Source organism: Colossoma macropomum, unplaced genomic scaffold (genome assembly GCF_904425465.1).
Source record: "Colossoma macropomum unplaced genomic scaffold, Colossoma_macropomum, whole genome shotgun sequence".
NCBI lineage: Eukaryota > Metazoa > Chordata > Actinopteri > Characiformes > Serrasalmidae > Colossoma > Colossoma macropomum.
The window spans coordinates 33,706,261-33,727,590 of NW_023494793.1; the positions used below are offsets into that span (position 1 = coordinate 33,706,261).

A 21,330-nucleotide genomic window follows, 5' to 3' on the forward strand; every position below is an offset into this window, starting at 1 on the left:
CATCTTCCACCACGCTGAGGTTCATGCAATGTCTTTTTGCACAATAAAAGTGAAACTTCTTATTAGCAAGCTAGCAAGAGATGCTGTCATAAAATGCTGCCTCAGTGGAGACGTCAGATGTGATTAGAGTCTTATTTTACACAGCAGGTGCTGCAGAGTTAACCTTTTTCCACATTAGCCATTAAATGCATTCCAGTCTGTTTTGGAGGTCCTCAAGGTCTTGCACTGTACATTTTTTTCTTCAATGATGTGGATGGAATACAGTCTTTTGAATACCCCCAGTACATTTTTTGTTCATTTTAAATGGAAATAAGTACATATTCTCTGCTGGGAACACATTTAAATTTGTTGTTTTTTCACAAACAACAAATAACATGTGGCAGAACTTTGGCACAAGCCAGATTAAATTAGCTAATAAACAGTAACTGTGCATTAAAATATGCAGAAGTTTGTTCCTATAGAGGATATTGCTGCTGTCGGTACAAAACCTTGTATCTCCATTTTTGGCGTTTTTCAGTTTTTGACATAAGTTGAAAATGCCTGTTGCCCTTTACATTGTCTATAAATTTCATGATGAATGGACCAAAGGAAATGGCCCAAAATGACTTGGAAAAAATTCTGGTTCCATTGACATACATTAAGAGTAAAGAGGGTTTTTTCCTTCTCCTGTAATTTTGGAGATACAAGGTTTTGTTCCGACAATAGCGATATGTTAATGTATTTTCACTTATTTTCACACATTGCTCGCCAGCAGCTCAACACAGAGTCACAACATTTCACACATACACACACACACAGAGCCAAGTTAATCTGATAACAGAGTTACAGGAAAACACATTTTATTTGATTATTTAAAAATATCAGAGTCAGTTTCCATTCTGCAGGTAATATGGCCACTAGGGGGCCTGCAGAAAGAGGCTGCATGATTCTCCTCTTTGGCTTCATAAAAATATCACAAGCCCATTACATTGACATTTATGCTACATGGCTATGACATTCACATGTTAACATATTCATAGAACATCCTTTCCAGATGACAGTCATAGAAGGAACACTCAAAAATGCATGAGGTCCAATTCTTAATGGGTTCCTACAGCAGACACTGCAGCATATTAGAAAGCTTCCAAGAAACCTCATAAATTCTCATCCCAGCCAACAGCAGCAGTGCTACAAAGCTTGGCATAATGTCTCTGATCTTTCACAGCCACTCTTTACCATAAGCACCGGAAAACACAGCCGCTTAATGTCAAGAACATCCTCTCTAAAGGGACAGACGACCAGGTCATTAGGCAGCTATCAAGAGAAATATCTTTCATATAGTCTACCAGTGGCAATTGACCTCGCCTGTGCTGCGGTCAGAGAAAAAAGTGGCTTCTGCCTAACAGAAAGCAGCTTTTAGTAAATACACGCTACCATGGTGTCTTTGAAGCTGGATGATGAGACAAAAGACTGCCCTTTACCTGCGATCACAGGCTAAGAATCAGAGCAGTTGCCAAGCTTTGCTCACCCAGACAATTTCCAGCCATCAGCAAGAGAAGAGGGTGACTAGGTGACCAGCAGAGCGGACAAGGCCGCTGGTTTCTGCCCTCACTAATGGGCAGAGATGGGGCTGTTCATCCGGAAGGGAAAACAGTGCACAAAATGTGTAATGGAGAGTGAGCACGTGGAGAGCAGAGGCCTAGCTCAAGCTGCTACATCTGGAACAATCTGTAGCAGCACAGTGCTGTTACTCTAGCTTGGATGTTTATGATGTGAAGTTATCTAATACCCATCTGACAGAGTGGAAGATGGAAGTGATGATGAACGCAAATGCAGAGATCAACATTTCAGGCCTCTAAGGGACCTAGTACAAAGGCCTGAGATGTCTGGTATGGAGGACTAAATTCTGTTGCTTAGCAATGAATGTTGAGGGTCATAAACAGAGAGTTGCAGATGTTAGCATAGATACGTTGACCGTTAGTTGTTACTACAGTCTTAAATATTAGGCTTTTTAAGTGAGTCTTGGCTTGAATATTCAGTTCTAGGAAAAAAAAGCTATAATTGGTAGAAACCTTTACATTTTGTGGACGTTCTTTAAACTTTTAAAAGGTTCTTCACACTTGCAACGTGTCATTTCCAAGCTGTAGCAAAGGCAGAAATACATTTCAACCAGAATGCTGGATTCACATAAACCCAACCAATACTTCCCATCACTAACCAACAGCACCCTTCAGTATAAAGCATGCATGCGCTCACCACAGGTGCAGCTTTTGCTCTCAGCTGAGATGTACACAGACAAGGAAAAACACAGCAAATGTAAAAACCTAACCCTAACCATTCTACACTAAAGCATATTGCCACAGCAGGCATGAAAAGACGTTTTCTGAAAATGCATATTGAAACCTATACTAAATCAGGCAATAGTTTTACATTGAGTTTATTTCATTTACCTCTGAATGTCTCTCTGCTTGTCTCTTTTTCTCTCAGTCTTATTATCAGTCAGTCTGATTACTGTAAAAGCATACATTAAAAATTTATAGAAGGCAGTCTCTACCAAACCCCAGCTAACAGGAAGGAACACAGTTCATACAGATAACAAGATATGATGTACCTGTTGAGTTCTGAACTACAAAACACAATGTTATGCCATCTATATGCTAGTTAACCTCCATTCAGGCTTATTACATACTTAGAGTTATTATTCATTAACTACAGGGACTTCAGTGCAAACTAATTGAGCTTTTCTTAGGTTATAGACTTGGGTAATATAACTTTGGGCCTGCCGGCAGGCCCATGGCTTAGTAAGAGGTTAACAATGACCATGCTTGTGGTAGTGTTGGTAACACAATACAACAACTTTGAACTACCATTATTTTCTCATTTGATCGCTAATATAGCCAGCTAAGCAGTCACGTTAGCCTAAACTGAGTCCCTATTTACAAGAATGGTTCTTTAACCATCCATTGAAAAGATCTGTATATGGAATAGAGTTGATACCCTGTAAAATTAAAGGGCTGGACTGCTATGCTTATGATGCACTCTAAAGTAGATGTCAGTTCAGCTATAGAGCCTAATCTTCTCAGTTATCATGGTACAGTGCAGCCTAGCATCTAAACCTATCACCAACAGTGCACCTTTACCAAATAACTGTCCCTGCATTGAGGGTAATCTGAACCAATCAAACCCATTTTTTCTGTATGCTGCTTGTTGTGATAATAACATTTTACTGCCTAACTATGTCCAGTCTGGATGCAGCATAGGATTTGAACCCACAACCTGCTTGTTGCTAGATGAGCTCCCCTACCACCAGGTTACAGGCTTAAAAAAGAATCCATGTAAACTTCATAAGCATTACATTTTAAATATATTTGGTTAATTTGGCAACATATTCTAAAATACATTTTAGTGTTTGGAATGAATTTCAGCATGTATTGCAATGCATTTGAAATGTATTTGAAATATATAAAAATACATATCCATGTATTTTCTCTCAGTCATTTCAGCTGCATGTGAAACACAAGATCTCTGCATCTCCCTGATAAAGTTACAGATAATTCCAGATCATATTACCAGTAGTTCATGCGTTCTCCTCTCTCAGTTGCAGCTGTCTCTGAGAGAGCCCTGATCAAATGCAAGTGAACACTAAGAGAAGCTGCTTCCATGAACAAAACACCTGCCATGTTATTGTTCCCTGATGCAGTCTAATTATGCTATAAAGCTCCATTTGTCTTATGTATTTAGAAGCAGTGTATTATTCACATTACCTTGACTGTAGGTGTAGTGGGATATGCTCATTTAACAGCAATCTGTCCAGCTCAATACTCAGTGTTTGGAAAGCACACAAAGACATAGACATGTATTGTGATGAGGGAAATATATAAGATATTCTACAATCATAACCACAATGTAGGCAAATGCAGCTGGAGCCAGCAAGCCTTGCCATACCATTTTCCCCCACACTGCTGAAGGTGCTGCAGCAATTTTAGAAAGTAGCAATGAAGATAACAGAGCATTTTCATATAAAACATATGGTATTATGTTATATGCAAGTGCTTTTGAAGACAAATTTCAAGAAGATATGCAAACATTGAGAGAATGCCCTCAGACCTGTTAGTATCTTGTTGCAAAGCAGTTGTCACAGCTTTAAGACATCTATGGTAAGAGGTCATTAGCTTTTTGCAGCATTGTGGTTCTATTTTGGCCTGTTCCTCTTGGCAACCTGTCTTTAATTCCAAGGTTACAAAGGTCCCTCTAATATGTCCCGTTACATCGCCCTACCATTCGTGTTTACTTCAATGACACGTAATGCCCCAGTACCGCTTGCAGAAAAGCAGCCATAGCATGATGATCCCACCTCCGTGCTTCACTGTGGGTATGGCGTTCTTGGGATCATATGCGCAACACTCCAAACATGACGTCTGGATTATTGAGTCTGACCGGAGTACATTGTAACAGGAGTTCTGATTTGTCTAAATGGTCATGTGCAAATTTTAGACATGCATCTATTTGCTTCTTTTTTAGCAGAGGAGTTTTGTGTGGGGTGTAGGAACGGAGATGATTGCAGTGCAGAGCATTGCTTATTGTTCTCTGTGTAACTGCTGTTCCTGCCGCTTTCAGGTCGTCTTGCAACTTTTCATGAGTGACTGCTGGCGTCTCTCCTACCTTCTTTATCATAAGTTTAAGAACCTGTCCGGGGACGATAAGCTGTGTTTCCATGAACTTTAAACGTACATATTATAGAACCAGTTATAGTGACAGTGATATTTAACATTTTTGCTATGGTTCTGTAGCTTTTTCCATCAGTGTTGTTTAATAATGTTGTCCCCAGTGTGCTAAATACCTCTTGGTATTTGAGGGGTCCCAAGTTGGCCGGCTACTCCAGTGTTGGCTGGCTGCTAACTCATTTGCCAGCACTGATGCTTGCTTTGATGGCAACAAAATGTTTGGTTTTACGGTTCTTTTTCTGGAAATGCTTTTTTCTAGTTTGGTAATGTGGTCTTCCTCACATTAACTGAGAACTTACACATCTCCTTCTTTGGTTTGAGAAATAAGTAACAATTTCCAACAGACTCTTGAGCAATTGGGCAAGTTTTTAGATTTACAAATATCCTGCAACACATATATAACACATAATATATATATAGGACCTCCTGTCCCCAGGACCTCCTGTATTTTGCACCTTGGTTGTCCCTTTAGGAACTTTAGGAAGCTCATTCCATGAAATCTTTCTGACTAATGGCAGTGTCTTTTATAATGACAGCAGGTGCAATTTGCAAAAGAGCATTTTTGCAGCATTAATATTTAGACATTTAGAAGGTTTATTGTTATTTAACATTTATACTTATACATTTTTAAAGTAGCACTAAATATTTTTACTTTTATTTTTTAAATTAATTAATACACTGCCAGTTGCAAAATAGATAAAGCACTAAATACATAAAATGCACACTACAAATGAACATTCAGCAGTATAAAGCAGCAACTGAGCAGTGAAAGCATAGACTAATTAGTATGTAAAAGTTAAACTGGGAGTTAAAAAGCCACGACCATAACTATATATAAGACCCAAATAACGTGTAGAACAAAAGACTTTTTTAAATACCTTATGTTCCTACTGTCTCTTGGGACCTCAAAATGCTGGGCAAATAGGAGCAGCTCAGACTTCAAATAAAAATAGTGAGAAAGGTCTTCAGTTACACAACTGTTCTTGAGCACATTGCTATTGAGTCTATATATTTCGTTGAATGATACAGCCCCAGAAACATTACATACAGCTATTACTGTGGAAATCTTCTTAGACATTTGAGCAGTACATATTTTAAAGGGTCCATCTCCTGCATTTTTCATGTACTTTTCCACTTGAAGCCCACTTAAGATGACAAAGATCATTCATTTTCTCCTGACTCTTTTTCAGTCTCTCCTTATCCCCTAGATAGCATGGTTTTGCTACTGTGCTTAAATATGTAAATTACGTCGGTTCTGATTGGCTGGCCTGTATTAGCAATCCAGGCTAAAACACTTCTGATAACTTGGGCAATCCAAACTGCTGTAAGCTGAATAGACAGACACAGATATGTGCAAAAGTTTAGGCACGCCTGGTCAAATGGCATGTTTTGTTAATTTTCTGAGTGAACGTAAGTAACACATCCTCTACAGAGAACACATTTCCACACAATCCAATACAGAATTAACCTCTTAATAAGCCATAGGGCTGCCGACGAGCCCTTAATGTTCATTTACTGCATTTAACATATTGGAAAAAAAGATAAATGTGACCTGTGCAAAAGTTATGCCGCATTGTAGATTTTATGCTTAATTTTTTTCCACAGTGATCAAGTCAGTAAATAAATTGTGATTGTGCACGAAATTGTGCAGAAAAATGTCATATTTAAATTTGTTCCATGTAGAACAACTTATTTCCACTTAGAAAATTGTCCAAACATGTAACTTCAGGGGGTGACCAAACATTTTAAAATAACTGTTTACATAAATGCCTTTCCTTTGTGACATCACAAAACAAATTCATTCAGTTTGAGCTTTTTGTGGCTTAATTTTTTAAATTTAACAATATTTATATAATGCATCCAATTCCTCACAAAACAAAAAAACCAAAAATGACAAAATGAGGAGAAAAAAACAAGAAAAAATGATATGGGCCCTATAAGTAAATGCAAGCTGAGTAAGAACCTCCTTAAGGCCATAATGATGTGTTGAGCACCCTGCCTCTTAAGCCATCAGGGCCTGGTGCTTTATTAGGCTTAATTTTTGACTAATGCTATTGCTAGCACAATCTCAGTTAGCTGTACAGGCTCATAAGCAGAAATGTGATTACAGTTGTTATTGCAGCCCCCCTCTGAATCTCTCAATCACACTCTCAATAAAAATGTATTAAGGCTGATAACAAAATTACCAGACTCTACAATGTTTCCCAACGGTCTCTTCCTCCTCCTCCTTCTCTCTGTCATTAGTGCTTTAAATCTCTTTTATGAATGTTGAGCATTAGCAGTGCAAAACCTTTGCTTGAACTTGTTCTGTCTGTGACATTAAACCTGTTTCTCAGTGTGTTCTCTCTCTGCTTTACTGCAGGGTTTTAAACAAACTCTTTTTCCTCTTTAAGTCTATATGTTGGAAGAAGATACACTGTAATCTGACCTTCCACTCAACTTGCATACCACGAGTAGGAGTTGTCACATACCGGTGTAAATTAGGTAAATAGCTTGACATGTCACATGTATTAAGGTCCCCTAAAATAAACTCCGGCTGGTTGTTTCATGGAATGAGACGGTGCAGAATAAAAGCTGACAAGAATGGAATCAGCTTTGTTCCAGAGCTGCATTTGTCTGAACACATCATGATTCCTACAGACATGAAGAATCACTTCAGTCACTGCAGAAGCAAAAGTTTTCTCATGTTCATGATAATCGTGCAGGAGACGCACTGCACTGTTGTAAATATTTAAACACTGCAATGCATAATGAAGTATGTGAAGTCTATTTTAGAAACAACAAGGCCTTGTGCCCACGAACAGATGTTAAAAACAACACATAGCACATCTCTATATTTACACATAGGACCCTTACATAGGACCCTTCTCACACCCCTCTGCTTTAAACTACTGCGCATGAACTTCATTACACACAAACATAACTGCTGTATATACTATGCTATAATCATTCTGAATCACCGCCTCTCCCATTTTCGTCTACTGTAGTCAGTACACATGTACACTGTACTTTAACTTGTCACAATATTCATATTTTATAAATGTTTAAATTTATTTTCATTTGTATTTCCTTTATATTGCCTTTAGCTGTACCTATTGTATATATGTACCTCAGTACTTAAGCCTTTAACAGTATATAATTCTAGAGGACGACTGTTGATATTTAAACTCAACAGCAAATCATAGACGCACATTAGCAAGGTGAACAGCACTGTGCTAGCAAACTTGTTTTTAGATCTTTGTGGCCATAAAACCCTTCACAAACGTATGGACTAATACCATGATATATAGTTGAAGCGAACAATGACACAGCAAGTAATGTAACTAACGTTAGCTGGGTTGTGGGTTAGCAACCTGTCACTACAATTGCTGCTGCAAAGCTAACCAGTTACTATCACAAACATTGGCAAACAAGACAAAACAATACTGACATATTGGTTCTGTGAAACAGCAAAAATAAGTTAATATTACCCACCTGTCAAGCAGAAACAGAGCAACCTTCATATCCCTTTTCATGCCTTCAGCTTCTTTTTCCCCAACTTCTTGTTTGAATTTTCCCATTCCACCTTAAGTGGTGTAGCAGTTACATTCCGGCACCTCAGCTTCTTGTTCAAATTTTCCCGTTCCACCTTAAATGGTCCAGCAGTTACATTCAGGTGCCTCAGAAAATGCGAATGGGAAGCCAACTTAAGCCTCTTTGACTCTCCACCGCTGAAACGCCCTTACCTGATCTAAGAACTTCTTTCTAAATCTTTATTTTTCAGATCTTCTCCTCTTTGGTTGTTTCTCAGCCATCTCTCATACTTGACGACACATAGAGTTCAGCGCGCCCCCATCATTGGTTGGCTGAAATAGCATTGTATCACGGCCTGAGAGACTTTGTGTATTTCCCACTTACAGAGCCAGGGCTGTGTACAAACATCAGATGTTTATCCAGTGCACACACAGAACGGACAGCTAACGGAGTGTGAGGAGGTATCCACTGATTTTGACAAAAGGGTACTGGATTGAAATCATGTACTGCACCTTTAAGTCCTTGATTGTAGCTGTACTTGTCTCCCACTGCACATCCCTTTACAGATTGTTTGTGTATTGTTTATTTTATGTTTCTATGCAGTATATCTTTTTCTATATATTTATTTTCTAGGATTTAATTTTATGATGGCCCCTGCACAAAGAGAAATTCCTTGTACACTTGGTGAATAGTGTTTCCAGTGTAAACTGCTACAGGACTGAGCTAAACTATTTTGTAACTAGTCAAAACTAGGCAGGTTGGAAACAATAACAAATCTGGCACTATGCTAACATGAGCTCAATTACACAATAAAACTGCATCTGATCTAGTGATAGCATTCACACACATATAACATCATTTATCATCTAAGTGTTGGCCGTATCACTGGGAGATTGCAAGTTTGAACATTAATGACATCAAACATTATGACATACAGAGAAGAACCCTGGGCACAAAAAATACAGGTCTGTAATTTTTTGTTATTTTTTTATTCAACAGAATCACGCTTGTATTTCAACTCTGTAATTACATTGCTACTCATGTTTCGTTGATAGGTTTTGGATGGAAAATCCTTGAAATGCCCAATGGAAAACTGGCCTATCAGGAGTTGTTTTTCTCTGTAGTCTATAAGTAGATAGCTAAGTGGGTTCTTCTATTGGCTAGGACTTCAGCAGCTGAAGAGAAGGCCTAACATGTTAGATTAACAGAGAAATCAAAGAATTATGTTTTGATTTCCAAAACCCGAGACAGGGTCACTCTAGGCCAGGGGATGCACAGCACCGGTCCTGGAAGGCCAGTGTCCAGCACAGTTTGGACATTATCCTATTTAATCATGCCCACTAAACCTGTAATTAACAGATAACTGTAATCAGGTGTGTTGGAGTAAATAAATCACCAAACTGTGCTGGACACCGGCCCTCCAGGACCGGAGTTGTGCACCCCTGCTCTAGGCCTTCTGAAACTCCTACATGCGTCACTGACTGTAAATACCTACGGCAGCCTCATCAGTGAGTTGTTAGAAATGAAAAACAACAGCAGCAGCAGCTCTTTATCAGGCCTCTCTACTGAGTCACAGTGAACCTGCTACAAGGTAAAATATATGATAATATGTCTGCCATAAGCTGTTCAAAATAAACTTAGAACCTTTTATAGAAGCTTCGGTTGGGTTTTTTACTCATGTTTTGGCTGAGTTTTGGCATTTATGGTCTGATTTGAAGGCCTAGCTTTACTAATCATGGTTCGCCATTGATGACTTATGTTATGACAGGTACCAGTAGTGGTGACATTGAAATATTACTGCACACGGTCTGTTCATGACAACTAATGACAGCATCTTCCATAACATGCTTCTGGCATGGACATATCAAAGTTATGTAGTACAGTTTAAGTGTTACCGATATAGATATATACTTTTTTTGTAGCAGTGTCACTGGTCATTCCTGCAACAGTTACGGATTATATAATTTTGTGACATGACAATTTTCCAACTTTACAAGCTGACGAAGGGGAATGCACCATCATTCAAGTATTCAAATAAGCCAGAGAACAGCAGAGAATGCACGTATGTTTACAAAGCCCCAAAACCATACTAAACACACTGTACCTCTGTTTATTAGACGTTCTTCACCCCCCAGCTGACTCTAACCATGCAGACACCCCATCAACAATCAGAGGCAACACTACCCAACCATTGCTGCACATGTGAGACCACAACAGTTGCCAGGCAACACTACCCCAGCAGGAGTCGGAGTCGGAGTCAAACAGGACATTAATCATTTTGAGCACAAACGTGTTGGATTGGCAGGATCTGGTTGACAGGGAATTCTACTAGTTAGATTACATAAGAAGTGTGATTGAAAACAAACAAAACAAACCATGGTGATTCATCTCGAGTTCACGCAGAGGCCAAGGAACAATCATGAAGCAGATGTGTTCATTAAGGGGGCTTGAGAAGACAACTGCTGCTGGCATGGTATATTCTTCTCTTGCTTCTTTTCCCCTCCCTTTGAGGCCCAACCACCATCTGACACCAGCTGTGGTTTATGACCCTGGCTACCATGACAACAAGCTTTGCATTAAAACCTGCCTCTCTAAGGTCTCCTATGATTATCTGTACCTAATAACAGTGATATTGTGACTGGCCTTCTTCCTAAGAAGGGTTATGAGTATGCATGTGCAGAACCTTCTGATGAGAAACCACTCTGATGGAGGCAAGAATGTCATGAATAAATAAATACATGTGAATCAATGTGCATGAGAGAGAGGGAGAATTGAGATTTCTTTCACCCTTAAAAGGGTTCTTCAAGGGTTCTTTAGAAAAAGAAAATATATGTGTAATATATGTACACTATATGGACAAAAGTATTGGGACACCCTAATTCAGGTGTTTCAGCCACACTCATTGCTAACAGGTGCATCAAATTAAACATATAGCCTTGCAGTCTCGATAGACAAACACTGGCAGTAGAATGGGTTGTACTGATAAGCTCAGTAAATTTAGACGTGGCACTGTCTATGAAATTTCTGTCCTGCTAGATCTGCCCCTGTCAACTGTAAGTGCTGTTACTTACTCACACAGACTCACAGAGTGGGGCCGCTGAGTGCTGAAGTGCAAAGTGATTTGTTTTTGCATGCATGTTATTTTCCTTGTTTTATTTCTATAGCACTTTGGCCAATGTGCTATAGAAATAAAAGTGACGTATGCATTAAAATGGCTCTTTGAGTGTGTATGGTTGTATATAGAATCATTAGCTCCACCAAAGAATCATTTTTAAGAGCGGACAAGTCAAATGACCACTTTCGGTACTATATAGAACCCTTTTTTGCTGAATACAGTATACATACATACATACATCATCTAAACCGCTTATCCTTCTGGGTCGCGGGGGGTGCTGGAGCCTATCCCAGCTGTCATTGGGCGGAAGGCAGGATACACCCTGGACAGGTTACAGTATACATTTATTTTCAAAAGTTTAGAATCACTTGTCATACAACAACAACGTATATACTTTAGATTCAAATCAGAATAGAAATTACACATCAAATGGCATTTTTAAATGTTTTATTCAATATTTCAATTATTTTGGGAACAAGAAGTTATCTAGAATGTGTTTATTATTAATAAATACTACACTGTAATTTTCTATTTACATAAAATTATCAGTCTTGAGATCGAATCACTATTACAATACGAGACAATCTGAATATTTTTTTATTATAAACTCAATTAGCAGTGCTGCAGAGCTTTCTCAGGCGTTTGAGACAATGGGCACATCTAAAGTGCATTAGTTTTTTACAGCTTCCAACAAATTATTTAAAACCTACAAACTTACAGAGTAACATCAGCATTTTATACATGTATATGCAAAAAAATTGGTACTTAAATTATTGAAAACGTTGATTTGAAACAGCAGTTAACTAAACATCTCAGCACAATAATGCTGATCTAGGATCAGATTGTTTCCTCTTCATTCAGGTCACAAGAGACCAAAGATGCTAAGGAAGCTTCAGGAACACCTGCCAGGCCTCTGAACATTTGTGTCGGCCCTGGCTCAGCACTAGCAACTTGACACTCAATTAACTCTCATCCCAACAAGCACACTGGACCCTTCAATCATCCAGGGGAATCCCACTCTTCATTTCCACTAATTAATGCATATTTACTCTACACCTAATGAGCCAGCGCATGAAGAAGAGGTGTGTTAAGGGACCTCGCTGGTTAATAAACAGCTAAATGACAAGTGTTGTCAATGGCCCTCCCAAAAATGACATAATGCGTCTCACTGGTCTCTTCAATTTCTGTTTAGCGCCATTCATCTGATGGTCAAGTAAAGGATGTGACTCTACAGCATGTCCACTGATCTTATTATTGAATTAATATTGACTAATATGAATGCTGTAGTATCACAGTGACAGTACAGATGTTTATATATACTCTTGCTGCCCTAAAAGAAACACAAATTGGTGACTTTACAAGAAAACACAAAAATGGTCTTAACTTTCAATGTAAATTAATGTGAAAGAGTATTATTTTAAGTGATTTTGGAGCATTTCTATTGGTCCATTCACCATGAAATTTTTGCACAATGTAAAGGACAGCTGCTTTGTTCAGATGGTGTAGAAAAATAACAATTGACAAATATAGATTTGTTTTTTGACCAGCGACTATCCTAGACTTTACAGTCTAACACAGGATATGATTGATACTGCTGGGCTTCTGTCATTATGCGCTTTTAATTGTTGTGCCATCGCTATGCTGATAAACACACTAACATTGTAGAAATAAAGGGGAGAATGCACTCGACAAAGACCACGGCCATATTTAGACTAATGTAATGCTGTCCACCAGGGTGTAATTACAAACCGCCATGAGAGTCAGGCAGTGTAAGCAAGCTGTGGGAACTCCTCTCCTCTCCTCTCCTCTCTAATGTGAAAGTAAGAGGACTTCAGCACCAAACTCTCGACCCAGCTAAATGCTTATAAATATTTAAAAGCTTCCTGTGCTTGTACCTGTATCAGAATGGGTGACAGTGGGTGTGTCTCAAATCACCGCCTTGTTCCCTATGTAGGGAATCTTCTATGACGTAAAGAGAGAGTGACCTGATTAGGTCATAGAAGGCATTTCCATGGCTTTGTGTGACTTAACCATTGTGACATCACACATAAATAAGCTATGTTCTTAAAAAACTGCTGACTGTTATCTGACTGGTAACTGTAGGCCTGCAGCAGATGTACTTCAAACATTCTTTTATTAGGTCATAAAGGTCCCTTAGTTTAGTGGTTTGTTGGAGCACAACCTTTGTGACATCACAAACACTTGACATCACATATGACACTTGATAGAATAGTAATAATCCATACTATCTAATACTTTTATCTGTTAATTGACTGGCAAACGTAGGATCAGTGCAGATGACCTATCAGCTAACAAAAGGAAGACATCATATTACATATTTAACATTTAAAAACACAAAATGTAGTATTTTAAACATAATGTGGCATCAGAGCACGTGTTTCTTTTCCGTTCAAGTGAAGCAGTAGTGTAGTGAGTTCAAGACATGTTTTCATGCTTATTTTAGGTTATTCAGTGCATTAGAAATGTTTAGGCTTGTTTTTGCAGGGACTCATCACTGTAGCAGGAGAGCTGGGGAGGTCGAGAGCCAGCTACCAGGACCACTTCCCTTGTTGTATTCTCTTTGCTGTGTCCAGTTCTAAGTAAAGCCACATTATGGACAAGAACTTCAAGTTGCCTGAAGTTTATTCTGAGAAGCCTCTGTGTTACAGTCCTATGAAATGAGAGAGACCTGATTATGTCATAAAGGGCACTAGGTTTACTGGGTTATTGGAGCACAGCCATTGTGACATCACTAACAAAAAACACTTGCATTTGACAGAACTGTAATAATTGATAACAATCTAACCTGCTAACAGTCTGACAAAAATAGACGTAGAGTGCACAACCTAACAGCCACACATACACTTCAACGTTGAGAAAAAACTAAATTTAGATTATAGTTTGATTAAATGTTGAAGTATTAGTGAGAAATAACAGGCGCTGGATGTGACCAATTCAACCACGAACTTGAACTGATTTTTTAATGTTAGTTGCTTTAAGTTTGATGCATTATGGGATCCATCAGATCAGTGTTTTCCCTCCCTACACACTTAAAAAGGGTTCTTCAACGGTGATATAGAACCATTTCATGCTTAAATGGTTCTTCAGATTGATGGAGAACGTATGGTTCTATATAGAACCTTTGTGGAAAAAGGTTCTATATAGCACCAAAAAGGGCTCTGCTATTGTTACAATATCAAGCTTGCAACAATAGCAGAGCCCTTTTTGGTGCTATATAGAACCATTTTAACAAAGGTTCTATAGAAGAAGAACCATTTCACCATGCAAAGAACCATTTAAGCATGAAATGATTCTACACAGAACTCATGGTTCAAAATAGAACCATTCTCTTTACTAAAGAACCCTTAAAGAGCCATCTTTTTGAAGAGTGTACGTTATTGTGGGGGTGACTGTATTAGGGGACGAACGGTCAAGTGCACTAGGTTCTGTTTCTTCATTAGGTCACCTCAGAAAATGGATGGGTCCCCGGATAGTGCACTAGTCTGTACAGGGAACAGTCTAAAACACACCCAGCGCTTCTAAATCGAAACAATCACACGTGTTGGCGATGGTTCAGCCTTCTACCTCAGGCAAACAAGCAAAAACAGTCAGAGTGTTCGGCCAGGGTGGGCTTCGTTACAGTACTGCATTTCTAAAGTGCATTTCTTCGTTATGTTCGCTCGAGCTCACGTGCACATCGCTGTCTGACCCGCGCGCAGTGAGCACTGCACTGCTCTTCGATACATTAAGAGGAGGTGAATGAGCCTCTGTCTGCTGAGAAACAGCGCAGGGTTCGGTGGGCTTTTGGAACAGGATGGCACGTTTGCAGTGCTGGGTGCAGCTCGGAGTGGTTTCTTCTGTCTGAGAAGGGACCACCGAGAATCCCCCCTCCCCACCCGCCCCGTGCGCCACTGCTCATGCGCTTTAAGTGATGGACCATGGAGAGATGCTGATCACACCGCCGTGCTGCGTCTCTCCAGGAGCTTGTTTCGTCCTGCTTCGCCTCGCTCTGCACCATGTCCGAGCCTGATGGACCTCTCTGCGAAATGGCCATTGCGGGAGGCTCGCAGTGTCTCGAGGATTGTACTAAGACTGGCGTCGTTTTCTTTACGTAATCTTACAGCCACTACTTGCGCGTTTTGTCCTCGGTCGCTTCGTCTGCGATAGTGCTTCGCTGTGGGAGCGTTTTTCTTTTTTTCTCTCTCCCTCCCTCTCAGAAGAATACAACATCCCCCCCTCGGCGTTCCTGCTTGGCTTTTGTTTCTGTATTGGAAAGGCATGCCACGTTACTGTGATGTGCAGTGGATAAACAGAGCTCAGCCTGGGAATTGCTCTCTGGCAAACCTTGACATATCCTGATCTGAAGCTAAACACTGTTAAGGTAATGTAGGCCTACCTATGTAATCAGCTGCTTTACAACGCTGTGTTTACATGGGCGCATTAAAAGATGGGACAGTGCATACGGGAAATGGTGCAATGCAACACTACTGCCTTGGGGCACTAGAGGCCATAACATCTCACCTTTACAATGAGTTCATACTTAGCAAAACTGTTGCTGATGTTCAACCGTGGAATTGTTTTTAAAGGATTTATCTGCCATGTGTGCCTTAATCTGTCTGAATGAATGCCTTGTTTGTAAACCTGTTATTATGCATGCATGAGCGAGACGCTTGCCAGTCTTTTCACTAGCAATGTCATAAATGACTCATGCTCATTTTTATGACCGTACTACGCTCTATTGATGAACTCCCTTAGTTTCAGCAATACTTGAGCTGTCTTGTTTTTGCTTTTCTGTTTCAGCTCCGTTCAGCCGATCCTGCGTGAAGAGGGAGTTAAAAAGCAGATCCCAAATTTTCAAGGTTTTAAAACCACTTAAGAGAGTGGAAGGTATGTCATCCTCTATGGGACTGTGCATCAGGTGGACTGTCTGTATGTCCCTGGTCCTTCTACAGACGCCAGGGAGTGCTGGCTCAATAGTGAATTTCCACAAAACGTGCATATGTGCCAGTAACATTGTGAGCTGCTCCAAGATGAACTTAACCACCGTTCCGACGGACCTGCCCAAGTACATGGCGGTGCTCGACCTGAGCTACAACGACATCACCCGGCTGCGGGCGGAATGGACCACGTACAAACTCCCCAAACTCCACAACCTTTTACTGAGCCACAACGGCTTGAACTTCATCTCCACGGAAGCGTTCGTTTATGTCAGGCAGCTGCGCTACCTTGACCTTTCCTCCAACAACCTGCGCCAACTGGACGAGTACATCTTCGAACAGCTGGGGCAGCTGGAGGTGCTTCTGCTGTACAACAACCAGATCTCTCAGATCGACCGCACCGCCTTCTCGGGCCTCAGCAACCTGCAGAAGCTCTACCTGAGCCAGAACCAGGTGTCCCGCTTCCCTCTGGAGCTGGTCAAGGACAAGACGCGGCTGGAGAAGCTGAGCTTGTTGGACTTGTCTTCCAACCGGATCAAGGTCCTCCCTGTGCAAGATCTGCAGGGCCTGCCAGCCTGGATCAAGAACGGACTCTACTTCCACAACAACACTCTTATCTGTGACTGCGAGCTGTACAAGTTGATGGCTCACTGGTACATGCGACGGCTGAACTCAGCCGTGGACTTCAAAGATGACTACACCTGCATACCACCGGGGTCTGAAAAGAAGCGCATTTTCGAGCTAAATATGCACATGAACTGCAGCACGTTTAACGAGTCAGTGGAGGAGGCTTTTTTGGAGCAAAACCTGGTCCTCAGTTGTGACACCCGGCATCGGTACATGTCCAAGACGTGGATGCTGCCTGGCAACATAGTAGTGTCCCCTGGCAACAACAACCAGAGTGCATCAGTTCTCCCAGATGGAAACCTGGAGGTCCGCTCGATTAAACTTGAGGATTCTGGTCAATACACGTGCTTTGCTGTGAGCGAATACCTTAACGAAACCCTGTACGTCTGGGTGAAGGTGCATAACTTTACTCTGAGTGGACATGGCGATACCCTCAACACAGCGTACACGACTCTAGTGGCCTGCTTGGCCAGCGTGGTCCTGGTGCTTATCTACCTGTACCTGACCCCTTGCCGCTGCTTCTGCTGTCCAGGGCAAGGCAAGTCTAAGAACAATCATGAGGACAGCATCCACTCCTCCATGCTCAGTGCCACGCCAACGCATGAGGATCTGGCAACCAAAGCTGAGCTCAGTAGGCATGTCGCCTTCATAGACCCCAAGGACCTGCAGGGCCAGAATGGGAAAGTGAACCCCAATGGGGAAGAGGAGCTGGATGAGGAAGCTAGGCAGGGGAAAGGCAAACGGAAGAAATCAGTGGCGGACTCCATTAGTTCAGTCTTCTCCGACACACCCATTGTGGTTTGAGCGGATAGTGTCCAGTGTTCTGGACTGGGAGAGGCCTTCTGTTGTGGATGTATGTCATAAGACCTTTATCCAGAGACACTGAGCCGTTGTGACTTCCCTGGATAAAGAAAGTGACAGTTCTCACTCTTCGGCATTTGGCTGATGAAATATACAGTGTTATATCACTTTCCTTTGTGAGTTTGACAAGGACAAGGTAGAAAAAATAACCTTTCCAGCATTTTAATCTGTAGCATTTAAGTATATACTGTGAAAAGGTCTTGCCATGTACGGTAAGTGGACTTGATCGTTGAGAAGTGGGGAAGCAGATGGGGGAAAAAAAAGATTAGTTTCTCCATGAATAGCAACTGGAAAGCCTTATTATTCAATAAGAGATGTTTAAAGATAGATACATCCACTATATAATCAAGTCATAAGCATGATTCCTACAGACTGCTGATGTTAAGAATATAAATTGGTGCCCTATAGCCATTAGTATAGACAGTATTTATTCTCCCCTTCCCCAAATGCTAACTTACCAGCATCACCACGTTATATATAGACTTCAGTCATGAGTCATTGCTACAGGAGTGGCATGCCATTACGTTGAAACAGCATTACGTTGAATGCTGAATAGTGTTGGAGGGATGTAGCAAGATTTGCATCTGCTTTTAGAAATTCAACACCTTCAAGCTTAAAGGGAAACTATGTGGAATCTTAGTAGAAACGCATCCTGTTGAAAAACTTCAGCCTGGGTCAGTTTTAAGTATAGTAAAAGTAGAAAAGGAGGAATTATAACTGCCACTTGTCCTTTAGAGGAACAGAATGATCCCTATTATTTTGGTTATTGTTCATACAGTGAAGAATCATGTGTACCAGAATTTAGTTAGCTGTTTAAAATTAAGCCAAAGTTTATTTCATTGCATTGCAATTGCAGACACTTGCAATAAAAGCCCGGTCAGGAACTGTTGAAACAGGGTTACAGCTCCTGAGCTTTCTAACAAAAAGCTCAGTAACCATATGTTTTAGTTGTATGCCGGCCTGTAACGTGCAGTCCAATGCTGTTGTTGAAAGTACGGTTTGTTGTAGCATCAAAAACTGGAACTGAGCTGCCAGCACCCCGTTTGGGCTTTAAACATCACTTCAAATTGATGTCAGATTAACAATAGCGTTGCTTTTCATCCGCCGCTTAAGAGTAAATTAAATGGCTGTGTTGTGCGCACTGAAAATTTTAATCTTTAAACAATGGCACCTAATTACGTTACGACTGCCATTCTTTCTTAGGATATCAATCATATGCACAGCATCATTTGCATGAGGCTGTCTGTCATGACAACCGGAGAGGGATACATTACCTGAATGCTAATGACCTTTTTAAATAGATTAAGGCATCGCTGTTGCTTGTCTGTAGTAAAGAAAGAGACGTTCCAGGATTCAGAAGCCAAAAAAATGTTTTTCAGACATCTGGTTCTCAAGCCTTTTCTCGAGTTCAGATTTGCATATTTTGGTGGCTTTTAGTCATAGCTGAGTCATCCATTGTCGGAATGTTTTCTAAATGATTGGGCCAGTCTCTAATTACATCTCAGACCCCTAGGGCTCTTTGTAATCTTGATGAGAAAACAAAGGCCAGAGACGGAGGGGGGGAACAGGCGTTTGTTTCGATCCAGAATCAGTGGTAATAATCTGAACAAATTTTTCCTGGTGAATTAAGATGCAGTTGTTGGAATTGTTTTAAAGTGGTTTGTTCAAGTCCAAGGTAGTGGTGAACACTAGGGGTGCACAATGATATCGGTGTCATATCAGTAGATATTTGCTTAAAAATGTCACCATTGGACAGATGTTTCAATTTAAGTGGCATTTCACAACGATAGTTGAAGATGTTTTTATTGTGCTGAGCTAAAATGTCTGCTTTCTATTCATTTTACTGCATTTGTAACCATCTACAAAAAGCTAGATTTCTCTGTAATGTTTATCCATACATTTTGTAGATGTTTATGTATCAGCATGAGCAGATAGATACATGAAAAACATTGGACATCTGCATTGGCCTACATTTCCCATATCAGTGCATCTCTAGTGTATACCATTTCACTGAAGTCGTATGGTTTTTATTAGTGATTACTTTGTTGACTATTTAAAGGGACTAAAATAATAGTAATAAACAGCACTAAGAGTGTTCTAGATAGTTTCTGAAGCTGCAGTAATTTACTTAGGTGTAACCTATGTGCATATATGCCTATATATGCATATGCATCAATTACATTACAATCCACTGACAGTATTCTATATATATCTATATATACATATTGATGCTATTGGACTAAAATCTTGTACCTTCAAAATGCTGACTTTATAGGAGAAGGAAAAAAAACACACTTTACTTTTAATGTATGTCAATGGAACCAGATTTTTTTCCAAGTCATTTTGGGCCATTTCTGTTAGTCCACTCATCATGAAATTTATACACAATGTAAAGGGCATCTTTACATTTCTAATATATGTCAAAAACTGAAAAACTGACAAAAATGGAGATACAAGGTTTTGTTCTGACAGCAGCGATATGAATATTGATGCTATTGGACAAAATCTTGCACCTTCAAAATGGTAACTTTACAGGAGAAAGAAAAACATTCTTTTGATGGACATTAATGCAAAACATTTTATTCCAAGTTATTTTGGAGCATTTCTATTGATCGATTCTTCATAAACTTTTGAAACCCAGTACTCTTCAGCAATCAAATAGCAAGTGGACTTGACTCGAATCTTTAGACTAAGATTCAACAAACCCAATGTACAAGCATGAGCATGAGAGAAGATGTCCTGACAGTCCAAAACAAATCAGAGAACGTTTGAGAACATTGCTTTGGCATGCCCTGGTTTTCAGTGTACTTGTGCATAGCACACACAGTCCATGTAGCACTCAGGCGTGACACACTATAGCTCTATCCCAACACCATTAATAATTAGGGTTCTCCGGTTTCTTATTTGCTCAGACGGACAGGAGACAGAGCAGATTAGAGTGGCATGGCAGCCAGATCAAGCTCACTTTCACCCTGCTTGTCTTTTAGGACTCTTCAGATAGAAAGTAAAGGCAGGAGACGCATCTCTGTGGTAATAATATGCAGAGGACAATATCAGTTGGCAGCAGAGGAATCATTTTTGGTACAGTTCGTGTAACATGACACTACCAATACAATGTTTCATATTGAACATTCTAATTCTGATGTATTTTATGATCCAATTTTCCCAGCAAACGGTGAGCATGTCTGGTTGCACAGTATTATCTCAGGGAAGAAGTAATGGAAAACGAGAGCAGCTGTGATGGACAGTGACAGGCAGTGGGCAGTTTTAGGCCTTTTTAAATGCCTCTTCAGCTGAAGCCAAAATTCTGTGACGAGTTGGTGTCCTCACCATCATGATCTCCATGGGAAGAGTGCCAGTGTCTCAAAAACGCGCTTCACCTGGGCGAGAGACATTGACAGCCAAGTGCTTTCCCAAGCAAGATCTAGTGGCCCTTCGGCCATTGTCATGTGTTTTCTTGGAGTATCAGTCCTTGGGTATTCTTAGGTGGCAGCAGTATTCTATTATTACTCTCTGTTCATCATTCGGCATTTTATGGACAGTACATCTGTGCTTTTGTGTGTCGTCGTGCTGT

General features: G+C 40.3%; 1 protein-coding gene across 2 annotated transcripts in view; it reads left to right on the forward strand.

The window, feature by feature from the left end:
- amigo1 (adhesion molecule with Ig-like domain 1) overlaps positions 1-20,036 on the forward strand; it is a 74,079-nt gene extending 54,043 nt beyond the window's left edge. The window contains exons 1-2 of one of the 2 annotated variants that reach the window (XM_036579306.1): positions 15,275-15,712; positions 16,132-20,036. In XM_036579306.1, the coding sequence (XP_036435199.1) occupies positions 16,221-17,699 (1,479 nt within the window). In that variant the 5' untranslated portion in view covers positions 15,275-15,712; positions 16,132-16,220 and the 3' untranslated portion in view covers positions 17,700-20,036. Of the gene's footprint in view, positions 1-15,274; positions 15,713-16,131 lie in introns of those variants that run through there. The other variant, XM_036579307.1, reaches the window with a different exon arrangement.
- Positions 20,037-21,330: the final 1,294 nt, after the last annotated feature.